This window comes from Teleopsis dalmanni, chromosome 1, assembly GCF_002237135.1.
Source record: "Teleopsis dalmanni isolate 2A chromosome 1, ASM223713v2, whole genome shotgun sequence".
Classification (NCBI taxonomy): Eukaryota; Metazoa; Arthropoda; class Insecta; order Diptera; family Diopsidae; genus Teleopsis; species Teleopsis dalmanni.
Window position 1 is genome coordinate 68,195,750 of NC_051846.1, and position 22,945 is coordinate 68,218,694.

General features: G+C 27.6%; 3 protein-coding genes across 9 annotated transcripts; 2 read left to right on the forward strand and 1 right to left on the reverse strand.

The window, feature by feature from the left end:
* Nucleotides 1–1,338: 1,338 nt before the first annotated feature.
* Nucleotides 1,339–5,197, forward strand: LOC119672154 (60S ribosomal protein L26). Its single transcript, XM_038083132.1, has 2 exons — nt 1,339–1,437; nt 4,581–5,197. Exon 2 carries the CDS (start codon nt 4,599–4,601, stop codon nt 5,046–5,048), a length of 450 nt encoding a protein of 149 aa, XP_037939060.1. The 5' UTR covers nt 1,339–1,437; nt 4,581–4,598; the 3' UTR covers nt 5,049–5,197.
* Nucleotides 5,198–6,780: 1,583 nt separating this feature from the next.
* LOC119669283 (protein PBDC1) lies at nt 6,781–8,603 on the forward strand. Its single transcript, XM_038079115.1, has 3 exons — nt 6,781–6,820; nt 6,874–6,981; nt 8,133–8,603. Exons 1-3 carry the CDS (start codon nt 6,809–6,811, stop codon nt 8,490–8,492), a joined length of 480 nt encoding a protein of 159 aa, XP_037935043.1. The 5' UTR covers nt 6,781–6,808; the 3' UTR covers nt 8,493–8,603.
* A 711-nt stretch (nt 8,604–9,314) lies between these two features.
* LOC119673007 (protein argonaute-2) lies at nt 9,315–22,334 on the reverse strand. Of its 7 annotated transcripts, none has more exons than XM_038084202.1 (11): nt 22,006–22,334; nt 21,876–21,953; nt 19,008–19,481; nt 18,684–18,953; nt 14,852–16,242; nt 14,701–14,789; nt 14,041–14,641; nt 13,612–13,980; nt 12,543–13,546; nt 11,499–11,730; nt 11,209–11,373 (listed from the first exon to the last, which is right to left on the reverse strand). In XM_038084202.1, the coding sequence occupies exons 1-10, from the start codon at nt 22,019–22,021 to the stop codon at nt 11,640–11,642; spliced, it is 4,383 nt and encodes a 1,460-aa protein (XP_037940130.1). In that variant the 5' UTR covers nt 22,022–22,334; the 3' UTR covers nt 11,209–11,373; nt 11,499–11,639. The 7 variants fall into 7 exon arrangements, with proteins under 7 accessions (XP_037940129.1, XP_037940130.1, XP_037940132.1 ...); XM_038084204.1 differs by having other exon boundaries at nt 14,852–15,342; nt 15,607–16,242; nt 18,684–19,481; XM_038084205.1 differs by having other exon boundaries at nt 14,852–15,297; nt 15,562–16,242; nt 18,684–19,481.
* Nucleotides 22,335–22,945: the final 611 nt, after the last annotated feature.

Here is a 22,945-nt window from a genome sequence, read left to right on the forward strand (position 1 = left end):
ATTAACTCAGTAAAATAGTTTCACTTTACTCGTAATTTTGTTAATAATTATATTTAGGACGTGTGCGAGTTCGAGTAAATTGATGATAAATTGAGGGAAATTTCAAATGCAACTATGCGTAAGATAAGTTTTAAGCAAAATATAAAGTTGAGATAACGAAATAGCGACATTTTTTTAAATAAATGTTAGTGACAATTTATTTTAATAAAACTGAGAAATATTTTGAAAGCAGTCCAAATTTTTAAATTTGAATATAGACAAAGAACTGTAACTGTTATGAATTTTAATAATTCACATACTTAAAATCTATTAAAACTAATAAAACTACTGAATACTATCCTTTATAGTTATAATAATCAACTTTTAAAATTTGCCAGATGCAAATGCTGTTTGGAGCATATAATTTTTAACATTTGATTTGTAAACAGAAACAGAAACATATGAATTCCTTAATTTGGGACAGTATGATCACTTTCGAAACAATAACAATACAAGAAGTTACCGTGTTTTTTAATTTAATTAAGAATAAATGAAAAGAATAAATTTTTCACACGGGAAATTATCGAAGTTTGACAAATGAAACAAAATGTAAATAAAGAAAAAATTAACAAGTCAATCAAACTAAAAATAAAAATTTAAAATATGTGTGTTGTATAAATGTGATATTTAATTGATATATAAGAATATATAAATGAGTTTATATATCAAATATATATATTATATCTTTATACAATATCATATTCTATTTCACAAAATATATTTACTTGTGCATTTCAATTCCATATCAATAAAGAAAATAGATACGAGCTCACAGGTTTGTATTATAAATTTATAATTGGTTTTTAATTTAATAAACCAAAATTAATTTTGTTTAATTTTAAACAAAAAGGTATGCATATGCACTTATAAGGCCGTGCGCGAGTTCGAATAAATTGAAGTAAAGTAATTAAAGTAAAGTAAGGACTTTTTGCACTGCACTTATGTAAATATTTATTAATGTATTTATTGCATTTATTTATTATTTTTGGTTCAAGGTTTTCAAATTTATTTATTTATTTATTATACATCTTATAAAATGTTCACAATGGTAACACCTAATTTACCTAATTTTTATTTAATTTACCCTACTCCAAATTCCGGTAAATACCAACATTTGCTGCCATTTCGACATAATTTACTATTTCCTCCAGTTTGCCATTAATTTACCCGAATTCCCACACGGCCTAAATATCTAAACATAATAATGTTAAATATTCTTCACCAATTTTCTATTTTCACAATTTTAAACCCTTTTTTAATGAAATGAAGCGCAACCAACTTAACACTTTGTCAGCGATATTCCGCTGAATGTCATAGCCTGACACATTTGTCAGCTACTTCCGACGTGTGAACTGTCAAATTCCTTCTTTTTCGTTGTTTTTACGATAGTTGTTTGGTGTAAGTTTTTCTCTGCTAAATTTTTAATCGCCAAACATCGAGTTTTATGTTAAAATAAATTATGTGAAATAACGCGAAATCATTATTGAATTAATTGAAATTATTAGAATAAGTGAAATAATGACGAATAAGTGCTTATATCATATGTATATTACAAGTTGTAAATTGACAAATTTGTGCGTGTAGCTGAAGCGGCAAAGTCAAGTTGTTTGGAGTTTTTATGTTATCTTTTATATAAAATGGAAATAGAAAATCTAACCCTTAAGAATATTAGATATCTTTACTACATGAAGTAGAAGTCGTCAATATAATTAATCTAAAGCACATCCTTTTGTTGTCGCTATAAAATATGTACACTTTTGTTGTTGGGCACCGCAAGAATCAGGAACCATTATTTTGAATGATGAGCTATAAATCAATGGCAAGCGTATTAATGTGATGTTATCACCAATATTAAAAAAATGCTAACAAGTTTAATATTTTACCAACAAGTAACCAAATATCTTTCTTTTAAACATGTCTTAATTTTTGTTCATTTTATTGCAGTTTGCTCAATTACTCCAAAGGTATCAAGGATTTATTGCCCTTTATTTGCTTCACGATCACAAAATCTCCATGGTTTTTTTCAAGACTAGAGACACGTTGAAACAGATTTTGTGGATGCGGCTTTATTCATTTTATTATAATGATACGTTGTATACCATCGTTTTCTGCAGTAAACACCACACAATATAATCAACTGAAGATATGTAGAAGAATTTCATGTGTCAATGAATCAAAGTTGAAATATTGTTCATTTGTGGTTTTCTGATACAAATCGCTGAGAAGTCGCCTTTAAAACAAATCTTATTTTTGCATTAAAAAAAGTTGCGAATAACTGTGAATCTCTTATCACTTCAGATGAGTATGCCCAGTGCTGCCTCAAATAAAAGACTGGTTATAAAAATTAAATAGCGAATTCCTTTGACAAATCATTTCTACAACAAGACTTCAATGCTGTCGCAACCACTTATATTAAGACCAATAATTTGTCTTCAAGTAGTGCAACAACACAATGACTTCTGGGCATTAAAACTATTCATATGAATAAAAACTTTAAATATTGGTGAACTTTTGAGTTCCAGATCAATCTTTGGTAACATATGCGTTACAGTGTTCAGAATCTCAAGCTAGACTTTAAAAACATTATTGTAATTTATTACAGTATAAGGTTTAATATGTGTATTTGAAGTGGTTGAAACGCCATTTTTCTTCTTTCTGATATTTAAAACAAAAATAAATTAAATCCTATAATGGACACCATATTTTGCAATTCTATCTAAAAAATGTGGACGTAATGTTTTTTATATGTAGAATGAAAGGTTGGAGGCATGCATTTATGAATAAAAATATCTAAATATGTATTCAATTTATAATTTTCCGTCTATTTCTTAAATTTCGTGCTTGCTTTCATCAAATGTCATAATTCGTGATTACTAGTGGAACCGACTTAAATGTTCTCTTAAATCTGAGGAAACCACTTTACTTGCAATGGTTTCAATAGTTTCTTTGCCGGCTTAAGACTTAGTGTTTTTTAAGTCGCGTTTTTTTCGAGTTTAAGTATATAGTATAGTATGGATTCCATATATCTATGGATATAAGTAGAGAAACACCAATTATTTATCTTTACATGTATATTTGTTATTTTATTTAATTTTTTTTATTTTTAATGTTATTTATTTTCTTTTATTTTTAATGTTATTTATTTATTTAATATTGTTTTTATTAATATTTTTTTTCAATATTTTTTTTTATTTAATATTATCTTTTATTTTATTTAATATTTTTTTTTTAGTACTTTTTTTTTATTTAATATTATTATTTTTATTTAATATTATTTTTTTTTTTGATTTAATATTATTTTTTTACTTTGTTAATTTATTTGCTTTTACTTGTTTTTGTTAACATATTCTTTTTTTTCTTAACTTTTTCTTAATTTATTCTTTACTATTTTCAACTTATCCTTTACTTTTTTTCTTAATTTATTCTTTACTATTTTCAATTTATCCTTTATTTTTAATTTATTTTTGTTAACTTATTTTTTAAACATATTTTTTTTAATTTATAGTTTATTTTTTTTTTTAGTCTTGTAAATTTATTTATTTTTTTTGATTTTTGTTAATTTTTTTCTGTTCATTTTATTTGTTTTATTTGCTTTTGTTCATTTTTTTATTGTTAATAATTTTTTTTGTTAATTCTTTATTTATTTTTTTATTTGTTAATTTATTTTTGTTTGTTTTTTATTTATTTTTGTTAATATTATTTTTTTATGTATATATTTATGTTTACTCTTTATTCAGTTTTATTAATTGGTTTTTATTTATTTTTTATTAATTTATTTTTTTTTTTTATTAATTTATTTTTTTTTTTTATTAATCTGTTTATTTTTTATTTGTTTTCCGTAATTTGTTTTTTTTTTGTTTTGTTAATATTTTTTTTAAATTGTTTTTGTTAGTTTTATTTTTTTATTCTTTTTTGTTAATTTTATTTTTTTTATTCCGTTTTGTTAATTTTATTTTTTTTATTCCGTTTTGTTAATTTTATTTTTTATTTTGTAAATTTGTTTTTGTTCGTTAATTTTTCTTACTTAAATTTGGTAATTTATTTATTTATTATTCTGTTCTGTTAATTTTTATATATTTTGATTACTTATTTTTTTATATATACAATTTTGTTACTTTTTGTCCTTATATTATATTTTTTGTTTTTCTTTTGTTATATTTTATATTTAATTATATATTTGTCAATTTTTGTTTTTTTTTTATAATATATTTTTTAAAATATTCTTGTTTTTTTATTGTGTTTATTTTTTGTATATATTTTATTTTTATATTTATTTTATTTATTATATCTTTTCATTAATTTTTTTTTAATATTACAAAATCACAATACTTATCATAAAATAGAGACTGCATATCAAAATTCAACTATTCGATGATTTTGATATTACATTAAAATAATACTTTTAACTAAAGTTGAAAATTCTGAAAATTGATTCTTTTGTAAATTTACATACTTGCAATAATACATAAATTTCACATAATATGTTTTAAAAAATATGTTTATATTTTTTTTATATTAATTTCCATTATTCATTTTTATAGAGAACACAACGCCACAATATGAAAACAAACAGATTCGTTTCATCTTCACGCAGGAAGAATCGTAAGCGTCATTTCCAAGCTCCATCCCATATTCGTCGTCGTTTGATGTCATCTCCTCTCTCAAAGGAATTGCGTCAAAAATATAACGTACGTTCAATGCCCATACGTAAAGATGATGAAGTGCAAGTAGTACGTGGTCATTTCAAAGGCAACCAAGTTGGTAAAGTTGTACAATCCTATCGTAAAAAATTTGTCGTTTATATCGAAAAGATTCAACGTGAAAATGCCAATGGCACAAACGTTTATGTTGGTATACATCCATCCAAGTGTTTAATTGTTAAATTGAAATTGGATAAGGATCGTAAGGCAATTTTGGATCGCCGTGCTAAGGGACGCTTGGCTGCTTTGGGCAAGGACAAGGGCAAATACACAGAAGAAACTGCGGCGCAACCAATGGAGACTGCATAAATGCATAATTAGTCTACCATTACAATATACAATTTTTATTCTAAGTGTACAGACGGTGCGAAACACCTTTTCCTTCTGTTCTGGTATTTTATAAAAAAAAATATCAAAATTTATTTCTTTAAAATAAAGAAAAAGAATTTCTTACAATATCTATTCTTTTTATATATGTTATAGTTTTTTTGTTTGATTTACATAAATCTGTCGAGTCCAAGGAATCAATTGCATCCTTTATGGAGTGAAGTGAGCAGATATCGCATAATGTTATTTCGTTGTTTTAAATCTAATTGAATTGCTCCAATCATTAGATAACGAAGTAACCACAAAACAAATTTAGTAGTACAATAATAACAAGGGATACGAGATGTAGTTAATATTAGTAGGAGTCATCAATAGTATTCATTTTTATTGCATCTGCAAACGTACCTTTAGAATTACAATTTCAGTATTTGCCTTGCAGTCTACAATAGTATAAACTTATGAGATTTCTATATTCTTTTTATTTTTACCAAATAACTAGTATATAAAGAGGTTGCAGGTAAGCTTCTCGGTTACACTTAAAATTAGTAATAATGGCGTAATTTAGTGTTTACACTACTACACAATAAGTGAATATAAAACAAAAGGGAAAGAAGTGGCAAATAACGGATTAAATATTATAATAAAACTAATCCATATTATTTATAATTTAATTTATAATCCATATTATTTTTAATTTCGCAAATTTTATTTTTATTGAAATTTTTTTTTTGGGAAATTTATTTTTTTTTGTGTGATATTTATATTTTTTTTTTTGTGAAATTTATAATTTTAATCAATGTTATTCGTTATTATATTGCCACACTAAAGTCTTACAGGACAACATTCTTATCATTAAATAATTAAACTATTTAGACTTAGCTTTCTCGAATATTTTAATATGAAAAGTGCGACTAATTGCTTCACAATAATTGCGCTAATTAATATGATGTAAAGCAATTTTCCATTAACCTTGTTTGCTTTGCAAAATACCTAGATTCATTTATATAATAATTGCTTTAAAATATTTTAGATCTTTTCGAGCTGGGGTAAACTCATTTAAAGCGCATAAACTCAAGTACAAAAAAAAAAATTAGGGATACTCAGGATGTCTGTGCATCGTTGTATGTTCAAAATTATTTAATTTTACAAAAACAATTCCCTTATAATTAATAAATAATAATAATTAATAAATAATAAATATTTTCAGCACCAATTACCTCTTGCGTATTTGATTTTCAAGACTCTATTGTGAATGATATTACTTTTTTTATTGTTCGCTGGGCAATACCATAGCGAAACTGTTTTTTGAGATTATCATTTTTCAATTTTGTGCAATTGTTTGATTTTGTATTTATTTAACGTCCTACAATGTCGGAGCTGGTGGCCAAAAATATTTGGAAATTAAGCAACAAAAAGTGGACCAATAATAAGGTCCAACAATGAGTTATAATTTATAAGTAAATAAATAAGTAAACAAAAATTATTTTTTTGAGTTTGCAATAATTCACAGACATTCTGAATATCCCTGTTATATTAAAACTATAATCTAACAATAGTGCAATGCATTGATACCAACTTACGGCTTACAACACTGGTAAACATATTTGACAGTTGCAATTTTATTTGTCAAAATAGTATTTGGATATGTTTTAAACAAATAATTTGGCACGTGCCTTTAAATTAATTTAGTAAAAATTCCATAAATAAATAATAATACTAGATTGTATTATAAAATATAAAAAATGGAAATGCTGGTATGCAATCAAAATAAAACTTGAAAAATAGAAATTATTAAATCTTTATTTAGGAAGCTGCTTCTTTACTATCACGTCCAGCGGAGGAGTTTGGCAATGATTCGTTGGTGGAAGAAATGTGGGCCGTAAAGGCAATGGAGCACGCAGAAGTACATTTTAATGTAAGCGTAAAGTTATAACAAAATATTTACACCGTATATATTTTAAAATATATAAACCTGTATTTGAGCGTAAAATAAAAGCTGGAAATAGTGAAAAAGTAACGAGCTATATGGCATACAACCACAAATCTGTTGTCTATTAAAACTTGATTGTTTTTGTTGTAAGTCAATTAAGAAAAAGCTTGTAGAATTTCTATTAAGAGGAAGCGGCATTTGGTACACTGACAAGACTAATATTTGCAAGAAAGTGTGTAGGCGGCTGTTTCTGGCACTAATTAGAAGTTAACAGTTGACTTAAGCTACTTTGGTGCTGATATAATTTAGTGTTTCCTTATTGTCATGAACTTAAATTTCTAACACGATGATATTTTTTTTATTTATACGGCCAATCACCTTAAAAATTCTTAAATTTATTTTACTTATTTCATCTTCTAATTATTCAACTTCTAGTGTAACGTTAGGTATATTTTGGAACAGCAAAATAGATAGTTTTCAATAGGTGTGAGCTATGTTAGTATAAAATCATTATCCTCCACAAAATATATTAGATTTAGTCTTAATATATTTTTCTCGAAATTTGACAAAAGTTGCTAAACTCTATAAGCTGATTGACTACCGAAAAAGGTCTTGAGATTATTTCCGTTTTCATTTCATCAAATATAAAATCAAAATTTATAACTTCATACATTTAAGCCAATCAATCTAATGTTTGCATTTGTTTCTAATATTTTCTAATATTCTAATATTTTTGAGTAAAGGATTCCTGCAGTTGGTGACCTCCGACTTCTATAAACATCAACTGCTGTAACAGTGGTGAATAGAAGGACATTCTAAATATTAAAATTTGGTATCAACCTAAATAATCGTATTTTTATTGAGGGCGGTAGCTAATTTCATATCATATTGTTGTTGTAACCCACTAGGACCTGCTTGTGGAGTCCCTTTGGGTGGTGTTGAACGGCATTTGGTTGTCGCTGGCGACGAGTGGCTCCAGGATGTAGACCCGACCGTTCTTTGAACCAATTTTATATCATAATAGATAAAACCTTTTTTTTTATACATAAAATATTTTTAATTTAAATTAATTGTATATTAATTAATTGTATTAATTGTATATTTTCAATTAAAATATAAATATTTTTTCTTTCCAGTTACTCGTCAGTGTACATCCTTCGTGCATACGGCTCACACCATTTGATGATCAAATTTATCAAACATTTCGACAAGATTTTCCCGATCTTAAAATTGATGTATTAACAGATGATATTCTTAAGTCGACTGATGCAAAAAATCGCTGGAGGCAATTCTCACAAAAATTCAGTAAATTAGAAGATTATTCATATGGTACACTACTACGTGCAGATGCAAAAGATCGGTTTTGTCCAGAAAATGCATTATTAGTTGTGCGCATACAGTTCTTAGCCATTGAAATAGCACGAAATCGTGAAGGACTGAATGATGTAGCGCACAATACATTTAAGCCATCACCACGCGATTCCAACGAATCATAACTGACTTTTAACTAAAACATAGACATTTGTACTCGGTTAATATCGAAATTTTATATTAAGCTTAGACATTTTTTACGATAGCAATATAAAAATCTTTTTTCATAGAAATTAAAATTGTTATCATTTATAATAGCAGAACCAATCTCACGGTCTAAGGTTTGTGTAAACGGTAATAAGTATGTTCACAAAGTTGTCTATCTCGGTTATTGTGAAACTCTTCCTTATGCAAAATAATCCTTATAAAATAAACAAATGCACTTGTTCTTAGAGAACAAATCATGAAGTGGATTTACTTCGGCTGGAAAAGACATTTTTAGAACTTTCAAAATCGTTGTCAGTAGTTGGAGATGGAAATACATTTGTATGTTGTTGATATTAAGTTACAAAAACAATAGAACTAATAACTTAATATATTCCGTCAGAAAAGTTCTCGACGCATCTCGATCAGGCACCATATAAATTAATTAATACAATTTCATACTATAAAAATTTAGTACAATATATTGCATTAAAGAGCAAATATTTCTTTTAAAAATTAAATATATATACAGCAAAAACAAGTTGGGTTTGAGGTGTAGATACGGCTGGATTCTAAAAGTGTCGATGTTTAAAGCACATTTCTAAATAAAATTACGGTAAAAGAACTCTTATTAAGAAAGTCGATTGATTATCAGATCTATGTATCATATGAGACTGTAATGATTTTAAATAAAATAAACTTAGTAAAGTTAAGAGTAAGCGAAATCATTAAGGCACTTTTTTATCCCATAATTTTTAACTGGAACTTATTTTTACTAAGATTTTTTTATCCACCTTTTTTATATTGCTTATGTGCTCACTTGCCCCAGCTTATATACCGAATTGAACTTAATCGACTCATGGTTCTCCTTTGAATTCTGTATACAAGTATAGAAACTTGGGTTCTCTTGCTCAGACTAACTGGGGGAAAACTTATTTTACATAATTTTTCTATCAATCCTCTCCCACTCATTTAGCATACGTCTTGTCATTCATCCTTTTATGTACTTCTGTTCTGGGATCCGTTGTACTACAAAAAAAAACCATAACACATATTTATTTATATTATATACCACTAATTAATTAATTAACATTTATTTAAATATTATAAAAGGATGATCTGCAATATTCACTATATTCAAGAGATAATACAACTATTCCACTCCTAATTCCCATTAATAGACCTTTATTTATCTGGTCTTAATTATTTAAAGAGCAACCGATTTTTAGGCACGACATTCGTATTAATCCAGAATGACTAATATATGCTACAGATCCGTATATTATTTTGAATTAGTATATATATCATTGAATAGCCAAAAATCGACGTACAGTTAAACTTCCATAACTCGAAGTCCAATTTGGCAAAGAAATGGTTCGACTTATGGAGACTTCGAGTTAGAGAATTATTTACTTTTTTTATTTTTAAAAGAAACTATAATTACATTTTGAGATATTTATTTATTTGCAATCAAATAAACTACAGAAGTAAAATATTCAGAAATTAGGGTTTGAGACTTTAATTTTTTTCTTATTTTCAGTAAAAAGAGATTCCACTTTATTCATACTCTTATAGTGATGATCAGTTGTAGTATCATTCGTTGGCAAATATAAATTCAGAATTTTGAATGAGTCTTTTACTTCATTTTTGGAAGGCTGATGAACAATTACATCCACCGAACCCTCATCATCACTTTCCTTTGCGCTTAGAATTGGATCCAGTAGTTAAGAGCTATAGTGCTCAATAATATCGTCACCTGAAGGAAAGCTTGACATAAGAAAGAAGAAATTAAACATTTGATTTGGAAAAAGGGACTTCCCCTAACCGCAAAATGCATTTATACTTAAAACAAAAATTCGACTTATAGAATGCACTTTCCCCATATTCTCATCGGCACGAAACAAAATTTTTGTTCGAGTATACACAAATTCGAGTTATAGAAGTTCGAGCTCTCTAAAATCTTCGTGCACTGTTTTTGGTTCGAGTTATGGAAGTTTGACTGTATTTTAAATTAAATAAAATAATAATGTTTGGTCAATTTACTGAATTTGTTCCTAATAAAAATAAGACTGCACTGCAGTGCGAGTATGATGACGTCATAAATGCAAAAATAACACTGATTTACAGTGTTACTTTAGCAATATTATTAAATATATTACTTTTGTTTATAATAGATAGATTATTATTAAATATTTCTAACAATCACATATTTTTTAATAACCAATAAAAACGAGCAATAATTTTTATTATTATTATATTAAAAAATTTTATTAAACTATAATATATTGCAATATAATATAATATATAATATAATAAATACATAATATAATATTATATAATATATAATATAATATACAATATAATATATAATAATATAATATAATTAATATATAATTTAATATAACAATAATAAAATGTATAATGTGTGTTATGATATAATATAGAATTTAATATAATAAATATACAATATAATATTATATAATATATAATACTACATAATATATAATATTATATAATATAATAATATATATAATATATAATACTACATAATATATAATATTATATAATATATAATACTACATAATATATAATATTATATAATATAATATAATTAATATATAATTTAATATTACAATAAAAAAATGTATAAAATAATTTTAAATTAATAAATTGTGTAAATAATTTGTGTTATGATATTATATAAAATTAAAGTATAATATGGTGACGACATAAATTGATATTATTCTGGTCGTGCCAATTTATGTTTATTGTGTTGTAAATATTGCTGCTGTCATATTAGTCCTATTATTGATGTTATTAGGATTATTGATTTATAAGGATTTGATAAGTGCAGCAATGTTCCTAATAATAAAAGTTTTAAATATTAAGTTATTAAACATATATATATGTATATATATTATTTTTAAAATGCAATTTTAAAAATGAAAAGGAAATTTTAAAAATCAAAAGGAAATTTTAATACTTACATTATTATTATTTGAGTGTCTAACAGTCTGTGAGTGATATTCACGTCTTATACCAAGAAAATGCTATTATTATTATAATTATTATTTTTATTATTATTATTATTTTTATAAATTTTTTGTATAATTATAAAATAAATAAATTTAAACGAAAAACATTGGATTATTATCCATAATTTGTTTCATTACTTCTCGCTTTTTATATTCCGTTTTTAAGTCCCCAAATTTATGAACGCTAAAATTAGACAAATTATTAATATGAATATTAAATTAATATGATAAGGTTATAAAAAAATTGATAAATTATGACATTAAAGAATCGTTTAAAAAGTATAATTTACAATTGTAAACTCAAAATATTATTGCAATCCATTTACTTTTAAATAAAATTTTTGTATTTATATAATTAATAATCAATTGTTTTTAAAATTATTTATAAATGATTAAAAAAAACTATTTGTTAGTTTTTAATTTTTTTTTATCATAATTCGTTCTAATAGAGTGGCAAATAAACTTTAAAAAGGTAGTAATTATAAAAAATAAATATAAATTAAAAAAAATAAATATAATTTATAAAAAATAAAATAAAATTTTATAAAAATAAATATTAATTATAAAAAATAAATATAAGTTATAAAAAATAAATATAAATTATAAAAAATATATATAAATTTTAAAAAATAAATATAAATTAAAAAAAATAAATATAATTTATAAAAAATAAATATTAATTATAAAAAATAAAAATAAAATATAAAAAATAAATATAAATTATAAAAAATAAATACAAATTATAAAAAATAAATATAAATTATAAAAAATAAATATAAATTATATAAAATAAATATAAATTATAATAAATAAATATAAATTAAAATAAATAAATATTAATTATAAAAAATAAAAATAAATTATAAAAAATAAATATAAATTATAAAAAATAAAAATAAATTATATGAAATATAAATTATAAAAAATTGTCTATCAGTTTACAAAAGTCACATAAGATAATCTACGAATAATCGTGTAAAATTTGACAATACTTACTTTTCTAAATATACGCGTCCGCGAAATGCAACTAAATGTGACAAATAGGCTGGTGCTGGATATGAGACTGCGCGATTGCATCGAGGAAATAGATGGCACATATTGTAGCACATTTTTTGTATATCATCTATATTCATTTTTGCATCATCGACAATCACATTATAACGACCAGGTTTTGCAGTACCTTGTATGGCTTGATGACTGCATAAGAAAAATTGTATCTCATTTGGATGTACAATTGTTCTATCTACTACACTACCAGGTTCAACATTGTTAAATTTGTCACGATCGTTTGCTGGACGTTGGGGATAAAATCGTGTGTGATGACGTTTTATAACAATAATACACGTAATTTTAGGACATATACGTAGTTTCTTACAAGCGATACGAATTTCGCGTATTTCCTCTTTTTCAATTTGCGGAAATTGGCCATCGGATACACCATCACGAAAGTATATTACGTGTTTGGGATATTTCTTTTGATGTTTAAAATATACTGAAATAAGATTAGTGAAAATACCCTCCATGTCCTCAATAACTTCTTTTTTTGAGCTTTGCAAACGGTATTGCATATTGTAATTAGCTCCATTAATGTCATGAGAACCTACTACTCCAACAACACTTGGTATGTGTCTTTGATCTGGTGATGGATGTGTAACATCAGCTCCCATATACATAACGTCTTCTAGTTTTACATGTGTTGCAGCAGATATTATGTGATTAGTACCATTTAGTTTAGCATTAATTTTTAATAGAATGTTATCTATTAGTTGCGAATTCAACCGCCTAAAAGTACCAGCTTTAATACATTGAGTTAAAAGACCATATTTTAATTCGGCGGCTTTTTTAATGTCAGAATAAGTGACATTTCTATCCGGAATCACTACAATTATGAAATCATATCCATTGTTTTTTATATCTAATAATTTGTCTTCAATTCTTTTGAATGGAGCAATATCCGGTTTAGCCAATTGTAGATTTTTCCTCTCTGCTCCGCTACACAACTAGAACAACAGAGAAAAAACTATGTTTAGTTTGTTAAAATATTTTATTTGTTTTGTTAGCTCACCATTCTTGCCAATTCTTCAAGACTCCCACGTTGAACACTTGCTCTCGCACCCTCCTGATAATACAAAATAGCATAACTATGTCCTTTTGGACGCATACCAGTTATAATGAATTGTTCTTTATCAGCCCTCCAAGCCCCTTTGAAGCAGCTGACAGTTTCTTTTTGGAAATATTCTAATTTAGGAGCATTTAATATTCGCATAGATACAACAATGAAACGTGGATCTATTTTAATTCCAAATGCTGTTATAATTGAATTAGCGTTGTGTTGATAACGAGTCAATAGGTCCATTATTCTCTCCTTACGTTCGTTAGTCGATGTTGCTGCATATCTGATTAATTTTTGTATTTGTCTTGAACTATTCTTTTTCTGAAACACAAAAAAATATTTTATATTTCATATACATAATAGCACAAAGTAAATGCTTACATTTATTGCTTGCCCAGCTGGAATTGAGCATAATTCCATAGGCAACAAAATACTACGTACAGATGATCCAACAATTAGTAAATTAAGTTGGGGATAATTTATTTTATAGTCGCGTGATTTGAAGTATGCATCAATTGTCATTATTTCGCCATCCTTATCAAAAGTAGCATTCAAAGCGGATTTGTCTGAAACTCCTAAACATTTATACATTTTGGGCAATGCTCCAAAACATTTTGGCGGTGTGTAAACAATATTAATATTTTTTAAAAAATCACTCAAGTCGTATAAATTGTATCTATCAAGATTTGCATCCAGATTGTTTATATTAAGCACTTGTCTTAAATAATCGATCATATGAAACTCCTTAGGGAATGATTTATGACTGACGTCAACGTTTAGAAGTGGTACATCGCCTAACACCATAGCTTGATAAAGCCCTAACCACATTTCATATCCATCATCTAAATCATATTGTCTATTACTGGATGGCGCATAAAACGAGCGACCAGCACGAACACCAGCTTCACACGCACTTGCAAGCACGACGTCCAAACACTGAAGAGCTCTCATTGGTTTATCGAATACTCTCTCAGTTGTGTATCTGAAATGGATAATAAATCGTATAAAAAGTAAAAATGAAAAATTTAATCTAAAATTTACGTTTTTAAACAGGTTAAATCAATTTCCATATCAGCAGTTTCTTTAATGGTCAACTTAAATTTCATTACTTTGCCAACTGAATCGTGAATCTAATGAAAAATTACTTTCATATATTATACATTACTTGAATGGATAAAGTTTTTAAATGTACCTCTACATCGCCTTCATGTTTGTCGCATTCCAACTTTTTTGCAGTATAAAACGACTTGGATCCATCAAATGCCATTAAGTTGTTTGGAAAATATGCAACATTATATGCCCTAAATACTTGTCTTAAGAACTTTTTGGGCCGATCTGGATTAAAAGACACGTCATAATGATATGCCACACTAGGCATTTTTTCCATATCAATCCTCAAATAATTTGTTTCAACTGTTGAAGATTTACCAGCAGTTCCGCGTGGAATATAAGAAGTTGTAGGTATTTCTTTTTGAGGTCCAAATTGCTGCATCAGCTGTTGTTCTGAAGGACGTTGTGCCTGTGCTTGCTGCGGTCGTCGATCTTCATAATAGCCACCCTTTTCTCTCTGTTGATATTGTTGTTGGGATTCTTGCGGTTTAGATCCTCTATATTGTTGTTGTCGTTGATCGACGCCACCTTCTCTACTCTGTTGTTGCCATGGTCCTTTGGATTGACCACTATCTTGCCGCTGTTGCTGTTGTTGCGGTCGCTGTTGCTGCGACCACTGTTGCTGTTGCTGTGGTCGCTGTTGTTGTCCTTGACCGACGCTACCTTCTCTACTCTGTTGTTGCCATGGTCCTTTGGATTGACCACTATCTTGCCGCTGTTGCTGCGGTCTCTGTTGCTGCGACCACTGTTGCTGTTGCTGTGGTCGCTGTTGTTGTCGCTGATCGACGCTACCTTCTCTACTCTGTTGTTGCCATGGTCCTTTGGATTGACCACCATCTTGCCGCTGTTGCTGTTGCTGCGGTCTCTGTTGCTGTTGTTGCGGTCGCTGTTGCTGCGACCACTGTTGCTGTTGCTGTGGTCGCTGTTGTTGTCGTTGATCGACGCTACCTTCTCTACTCTGTTGTTGCCATGGTCCTTTGGATTGACCACTATCTTGTCGCTGTTGCTGCGGCCACTGTTGCTGTTGTTGCGGCCGCTGTTGCTGTTGTTGCGGTCGCTGTTGCTGCGGCCGCTGTTGCTGTTGTTGTGGCCTCTGTTGTTGTGGTCGCTGTTGCTCTTGTTGTTTTTGTTGATCAAGTCCAACTTCCTGCTTCGGCTGTTGTTGAGACTGCTGTTGTTTTGCCCATGCCCCTTTTGACTCACCACCTTCTTGCCGTTGTTGTTGTTGTCGTTGATCAAATCCAACTTCCTGCTTCGGTTGTTGTTGAGATTGCTGTTGTTTTGGTCTTGCTCCTTTTGACTGACCACCATCTTGCCGCTGTTGCTGTTGTTGTTTTTGTTGTTGCTGTGGCACCTGTGTTGACTGATCAGAATCGCGTTTTTCCTGTTGCCGTTGAGTAGAAACACTTTCTGCAGGCTGCTTTTCTGGTTTCTTTTGTTGTTGTTGTGGTTTTTGTTTAGCTTTGGCATCATCTTATATAAAGTTAATGAAATAAATAAGATTATGTTTAAAATAAATGCATATCTAAAAAATGTTTATATGTAAGCAACAGTGAAGACTGCTCTATGCGGCGCACGCCTTAACATAATTTACAAAATGTCAAATAAAATATATAAATTCATTAATATATACATATATATATATATTAATATATATTCATTAATATATTAATATATAAATTCATTAAAATAGCTTTACATTCAAAATTAATATAATTTATTACATATAATATATAAACATATTTTTAAAGATTAAAGTATTAGTAAAGACAATTAAGTAGAATTGTCTAAAAAAACTGTAGTTGTTATATGTGTTCATAACTTTGCAGGTCAAATCGCAGAACATTTATATTATATTTCGTCTTTCATCTTTCGTGTGTGCTCTCGCATAAAATATGAGAAATAAAGATCTTTATAGTAAGAAATGTATGAGAGTAATTATTCTGTTCTATTCGAATATGAACTGTATGCATATGAATTAAACATGTTGATTTGCCAACATGTTAGACGTGCGGTAAAGTTTGCAGCTCACACATCACCGTACATTTTTATTAATTTTCGCCTCTTCCATTTTAGTATTACCACAAACGAATTTCACCCGCTAGTTGTGCGCAGTAGTTAGCCGCACATTAATACGTTGCAAATGCCTTTGATTTTGTTTGATCACTGCATAAACATGCATGGTTTTGAGTACAGACTCTTCTGTTTGAAAAAAGTTGCTTTGATATTGTGAGAAGTATGTGAAAAGTTGTATTTTTATTCTATATTGATATAATATTAAACTTATACATATATATGGTATGTATAAAAATTAATTATTTAGTTAATGAATTGTTAAATGTTGTGTATATATTGTTGCCCAATATAATATAGTTATTGTTAATAAAACATCTCATCTATTTTAATTGATCATTTTTGATTTAACCGGTATATGTGAAAACAACATTAGGCCTTTTCTTTTGTAAGCATTTGTAAGCATATTACAAAAGAACAACTGCGTATTTAAAAAAAAACATATGAAACAACAACACTGCTGGCTTATTTAGTCCAACTTTTTTGAAACCGTTTGACTAAGAAGCAGCTCAAATCGCATGGCTGCCAAGACTAAAAATTCTTCTATTGTGAACGGTTTTTAAAAGTGCGTACAAAATCTTCAGTTAACTGTCAACAAACATTTGACAAATAATATTTAATTATTTTTAATTTACTACTTTTTTCTGTTAAAGTTTCTGAATATACAAATTTTTTTCACAATCATGTAAAAAATAAAACATTTTTACCCATAATTGCAAAGAATTATTATTCATTTTCGAAATTTGTTGTTCTTCCAGAGTTACCATTAAAAGTAGTGCTTATTTTATGTTGTTCTTTTGCGATATGCTTACAAAAGAAAAAACTTATTGTGGAAGAACCGTACATCCTTCCAGATAGTGCACTCGTCGCAACTGGTAAACAATATATAAAACCTTTAATTTAAATTAATTTCGAATCTTTTACGATTAATTTTTGGTTTATTTTTCTTTCGTTGCAAATGAAATTTTTTAAAGAAATATTTGACTAAAGGCCTTTTCTTTTGTAAGCATGTCGAAAAAGACCAAATAAAATAAGCACTACTTTCGTTGGAAACTGTGGACAAAATGGAGATTTTGTTAGGCTTATATGTGCAAAACACGTAATAAAACTTAAAGTTGTGTTTCGAAAATGAATAATAATTTTTTGCAATTATTGATGAGAATATTTTTTTTTACATGATTCTGAATAAAAAATAAATTTTTCGTGCCTTTTAACAGTAAAATAATAAATAGAAAAAAGATCGTATTTGTTACGAACAATGACGATACGAAATGCGAATAATTAACGAAATCATTCGTTGCCAGATAACTGGAAATTTCGTATGTACTTCCAAAAATCGTTCACAATAGACGAATTTTTAGTTTTGGCAACCATGTGATTTGAGCTGCTTATTCGTTAAGCAATTTCAAAAAGGTTGGACTAAATAAGCTAGCAGTGTTGTTGTTTCATATGTTATTTTTAAGATAAGCAGTTGTTCTTTTGTAATATGTTTACAAAAGAAAAGGCCTTATAACATTGTTTTTTGAAATTAAAATTAAATTTCAAGATTGAAATCTTTGGCAGTTTTAACTTTAATAGAAAGGTCAAAAACATTTTTTTGTATTAAAAATTAGACAAATTTTTTAGACGCGGATCATCAGTTGAGTAAGAAAGGCATGGAATACAATAAAACTTTATATGTTTTTAATAGTGCACATTATTGCTGTAATGAATGCAGTAATTTTGGGCATTCGGATTGACCAACATCGGATTTTTAATACTGTCGCTGTTGTGAACCACATAGCTTTTCCTGCTTCTGAATTGTCATTGAGATTTTTAATGCCTCAAATCTCTTTACTTACCATTTACTTGCCACTGTTGTTTTAATTTTTGTTGTGATTCTTGAGGTCTGAGCCCTTTAGATTGATTACCAATGTGTATTTGTTGCTGTTGCTGTCGATAATTAGCGTCTCTTTTTTCAGCCTGACTTTGTTGTTGTTGTTCAAAACCTTTTGACGGACCACTTTCTTTCCATTGTTTTTGTTGTAGCAATTGCTGTGAATCTTGCTGTTTTGGATTTTTATATTGATCAGAATCACTTTTTTGTTGTTTTTGTATGTCAAGATCTACTGCTTGTTCACGAAATTTTCGTTGAGATTTTTGTTTTATTGGAGATTTTAACTCACCATTGTCTTTCCACTGCTTTTGTTCTAGAAATTGTTGTTGTGATTTTTGATTTATTCTTGTATCTTTAAATTGATCATCTATGCGGTTTTGCTCTCGTAAAACAGAGCAGTCTGTCTGTTGTGTAAGATCCTTGGACTGAACAATTTCTTTCAGCTGTTTCTGTTGCGACAATTGTTTAAATTTTTGATGTTCTAGACCTTTAAATTGACCAGCGACACATATTTGTTGTTGAACTTCAGAGCCTACGACTTGTTTTTGAAATTTGCATTGTACTAGACATTTTACCTGATCGCGATCTTTTGACCGTTGTGGAAGTTGTTGTTGTGACTCTTGATGTCTTAACTTTTGAGACTCAGCACCGTTGTGTGCTTCTTTTTGTTGTAGCTGCTGTACAACAACACTACTTTTTTGAATTAGTTTTTGCGGTAACTTTTGTTGCTCTAATTTCTGTTCTTGTTTGTTTTTACTATCAGCTTATATTGACAAATAATAATAAATAATAAGAATTTAATATTTATATTGGATGTAATCTATAAGTAACAAGAATCTTGAAATTAAGCGCTTTATTTTGTTTATCTAGTTGAGTCTGTTTTTACGTATTGGTTGTTCTGCCAATTTTCTGCGTGGTTATTAACAGGTTTTCATTGTGCTTGCCTATCGCAAGAGCAACACGTCTTCATTAAATAAAATGTGGAGAATATCAAATAGATTACGATTGCTAATATAGAGATTATCATTCTGTTGCTAAAGTAATTAAAATGTTATATATGTTTGCTGTTTATCCAGTATTTTTGTGATGAAATATAATATTATAGTAATGTCACAACGACCCTATTTTTTAAATATGACACACTTTGTCTATTTTCTTATTCTCAAATTTAAGATGACACTTTAATGATGTATTTTTAAAAAGATTGGAATACCCTCGATTTTTTTTTATCAAACCAGAAATAACAATGGTCTTAATATTAATGAACAACTATTGTGAAGAGATTGGAATAAATATTTAGGACTAAATGGTCTGTTGGAAATGTTTAAAATTATAGTTACATTATGAGCACACCTCGTAAAATTTAAACTATATACACTGAGCAGAAAAACTCTGCGTACAGAAAGTTTTAACCTAAAAAAATTATTAAATAAATAAATTTTATTTTTTTTAGTACTTTTATTCGTTATCTTCATTTTAAGTCAAAACTTATTTCTAACAGATTAGTAGAAAAATTATAATAATTAAAAATATAAAAAATCAGCGCTATCGGTTACAGAAAAAATCTGCAAGTCAAGACTTGAAAAAGCTCTATATTAAGCTATATTATTTTTTAAAGCATTTTACGTTTTCAGTAACTTGTTGGATAACATTACCTATTTATAACCTCCATAAATCGCTTTGGTATCGAATTAACCAGCTTCGCAGTCTCATCGCTGCTTATTTTGCCCCATTCCGCGACTATCACGTTCTTTAGCATTTTTTTAGGGGTTATATTGTGTTCACGTATCTGACGCTCCAGTAAATCCTAAAAATGTTCTATAGGATTCAAAAATGGCGATTATGGTGGCGTTTTCATTTGCTTAGGTACATTATAAAGCAACCAAAACTTTACAACTTCTGCCAATTTATTTCATTAAATTTTAAATTTAAATTGCATTTTAAGATATTTAAATAATCAACTTTATTCATTATCGATACACACACAATAAAATTAATTTTTCTAACTCCATTACTCGCCATACACTCCCGCACTATCAGTCCTCCACTACGGCGTTTTATTGTTGGATACAAATTTTTATTCTTAAAGGCAGTACCCGTTTTTCGTCATATAACCTTTGATGCTAAGGAGACAAAATTTGCTTTCGTCTGAAAAACTTATGCGTTTCCAAAATTCTGGAAACTTATTTAAAAACCTCCTTGCGAATGCTTAACGCTACTTTATATTAGCTTTGGAGATAAGCGGCATCTTTCGTTAAATCCGGCCATGTTAGTTGTATTTTTTTAATATTTTGCGTACAGTATATAGTATATATAGAATTATATAGTATATATAGAATAGAACAGTATATATATATAGTATATAGAATTTGCTTCTGGAATGTCTGCTCAATATAGTTCTTTAATTGAAATCCAGTTAGACGAGGATTATTTTTCATTGAATTAATAATGCTGCGGGTTTCTTTTGTTGACAGCTTGGATGGAGGCTTAGATCTCAGCTTCGAGGTCAATAATTAAGTAGTTCACTACTCTTTGGATAGAAGAATGTGACCGCTTAACAATTTGACCAATTTCGATTTTTTATTTTGCTTTTTTTTTCATAGACCAATAATAATACTGCTCTGTGTATTATGATATACTGGTTCGGTGGAACATAAAGCACGCCAAAGTTATATTGTCAAAAGTTCGGGAATTCCCCTTTTTATGTTTTGTACGCAGACTTTTTTTGCAACCGATAGCGTTGATTTTTTACATTTTTAATTATTATAATTTTGCTACTAATCTGTTAGAAATAAGTTTTAGCTTAAAATGAAGATAGTGAATAAAAACTAATAAAAAATAAAATTGATTTAAAAAAATTTGTTTTTTAATAAAATTTACGTTTGATTTTTACGCTCTATAGCAAACATCATATAAATATACACATATATATATGCATTTCGCTCACTTGCGAAATTGAAAATTTTATAAAATGCTAAACCCAAGATTATACAGATTTTTATATAATATATGATTTTTAACATTATTCCACCAAATTACAGAAGAATCCAAGTGAGTGATTTTAATAGATGACGTGTATATAACGCATTTAACTTCTTTTTAATGCACTTCTAATCATTATCTATATAAACGTATAGGTATATAAATATATATTTACCGCTTTGTGTTTGTGCCGTTCCTTGCGAAGTGGACGCCTGTTCCTCTGGCTTTTTGCCATCAGCCTCGGGCTTCTTCTCTGTAATAATTTCATCAGAAAATTTAGCAATCTTAATTTAACCCTCACTCACTATTTTTCTTTCCCATATTTTAGTTTATTTAGTTTTTCTAACTTCACTTTTTTCTATTAAGAATAACACTTCTTTGTCTGTTAACGATTTCTTCTAGAATAATTTTCTTTCCTTGCAAAAAAATAACATCAGATGCAGTAATGTTGTTTTCAACCGAAATTAGTGTTGTGTAATCAATGCATGCAGATTAGTTAAGTAACCGGTTAAAAATAATTTCGCATTTTTGCAGCAAAGATTTTTTATACAAAGAGCAATTGAGTTTAGAACAGTTTCGCTCATAAATGTCTTCTTTTGTTTATACTAAATTTTATAATATTAAAATTATTTTAAGTAATAAATTACTATAAATTTATAACGACCAAATTTATAATTGTATATGCCATCATTGTTATATTTAAAAAAATGATAATGCGTTTTGTTTATGTTACAAAAATTTAGTTTCTTTAATATTATTTTATTAAATTACTAAATTTATCATGCTTTTCCGTATTAATAATTTTTTATTAAAAAATAATAATATAAGATTTAAAAGATAGCATAATAATATTATGTGCAGACAGTCAAATTTCGTTAATTTCGTAAAAATGCATTTAAGTTAATTTCGAAAATGTTCATACTGTCTCAAATTAAGGAAAACATATGTTTTTGTTTACAAATCAAATATAAAAAATTAAATGCTCCGAACACTATTTGTATCTGGGAAATTTAAAAAGTTGATTATTATAACTATAAAGTGTGGCATTCAGTAGTTTTATTAGCTTTAGTGAATTTCAGGTTTACACCGGCCGAAACGATTCATTTTAAATGAGTGATTTGAAAGTGTTTACATTCGTTGTAATTCATTTGTTCTCAGCTGATTTTAAGCTTCCCTATTGATTTGATTTTTGTCCTGCGCCAAAAAAAAAGTTGGATAAATGTTAAATATTCCTTGAAACCTTAT

What these genes read in the sequence shown, in the direction of transcription:
- LOC119672154 (XM_038083132.1), top strand. Translation starts at nt 4,599, where the DNA reads ATGAAAACAAACAGATTCGTTTCATCTTCACGCAGGAAGAATCGTAAG.
- LOC119669283 (XM_038079115.1), top strand. An exon ending in ACGCAGAAGTACATTTTAAT is followed by an intron (nt 6,982 to 8,132) that starts GTAAGCGTAAAG and finishes TTTTCTTTCCAG; the next exon opens with TTACTCGTCAGTGTACATCC.
- LOC119673007 (XM_038084201.1), bottom strand. An exon ending in AACGGCACAAACACAAAGCG is followed by an intron (nt 19,482 to 21,875) that starts GTAAATATATAT and finishes TGTCAATATAAG; the next exon opens with CTGATAGTAAAAACAAACAA. An exon ending in GATTTAACCTGTTTAAAAAC is followed by an intron (nt 14,642 to 14,700) that starts GTAAATTTTAGA and finishes TATCCATTTCAG; the next exon opens with ATACACAACTGAGAGAGTAT.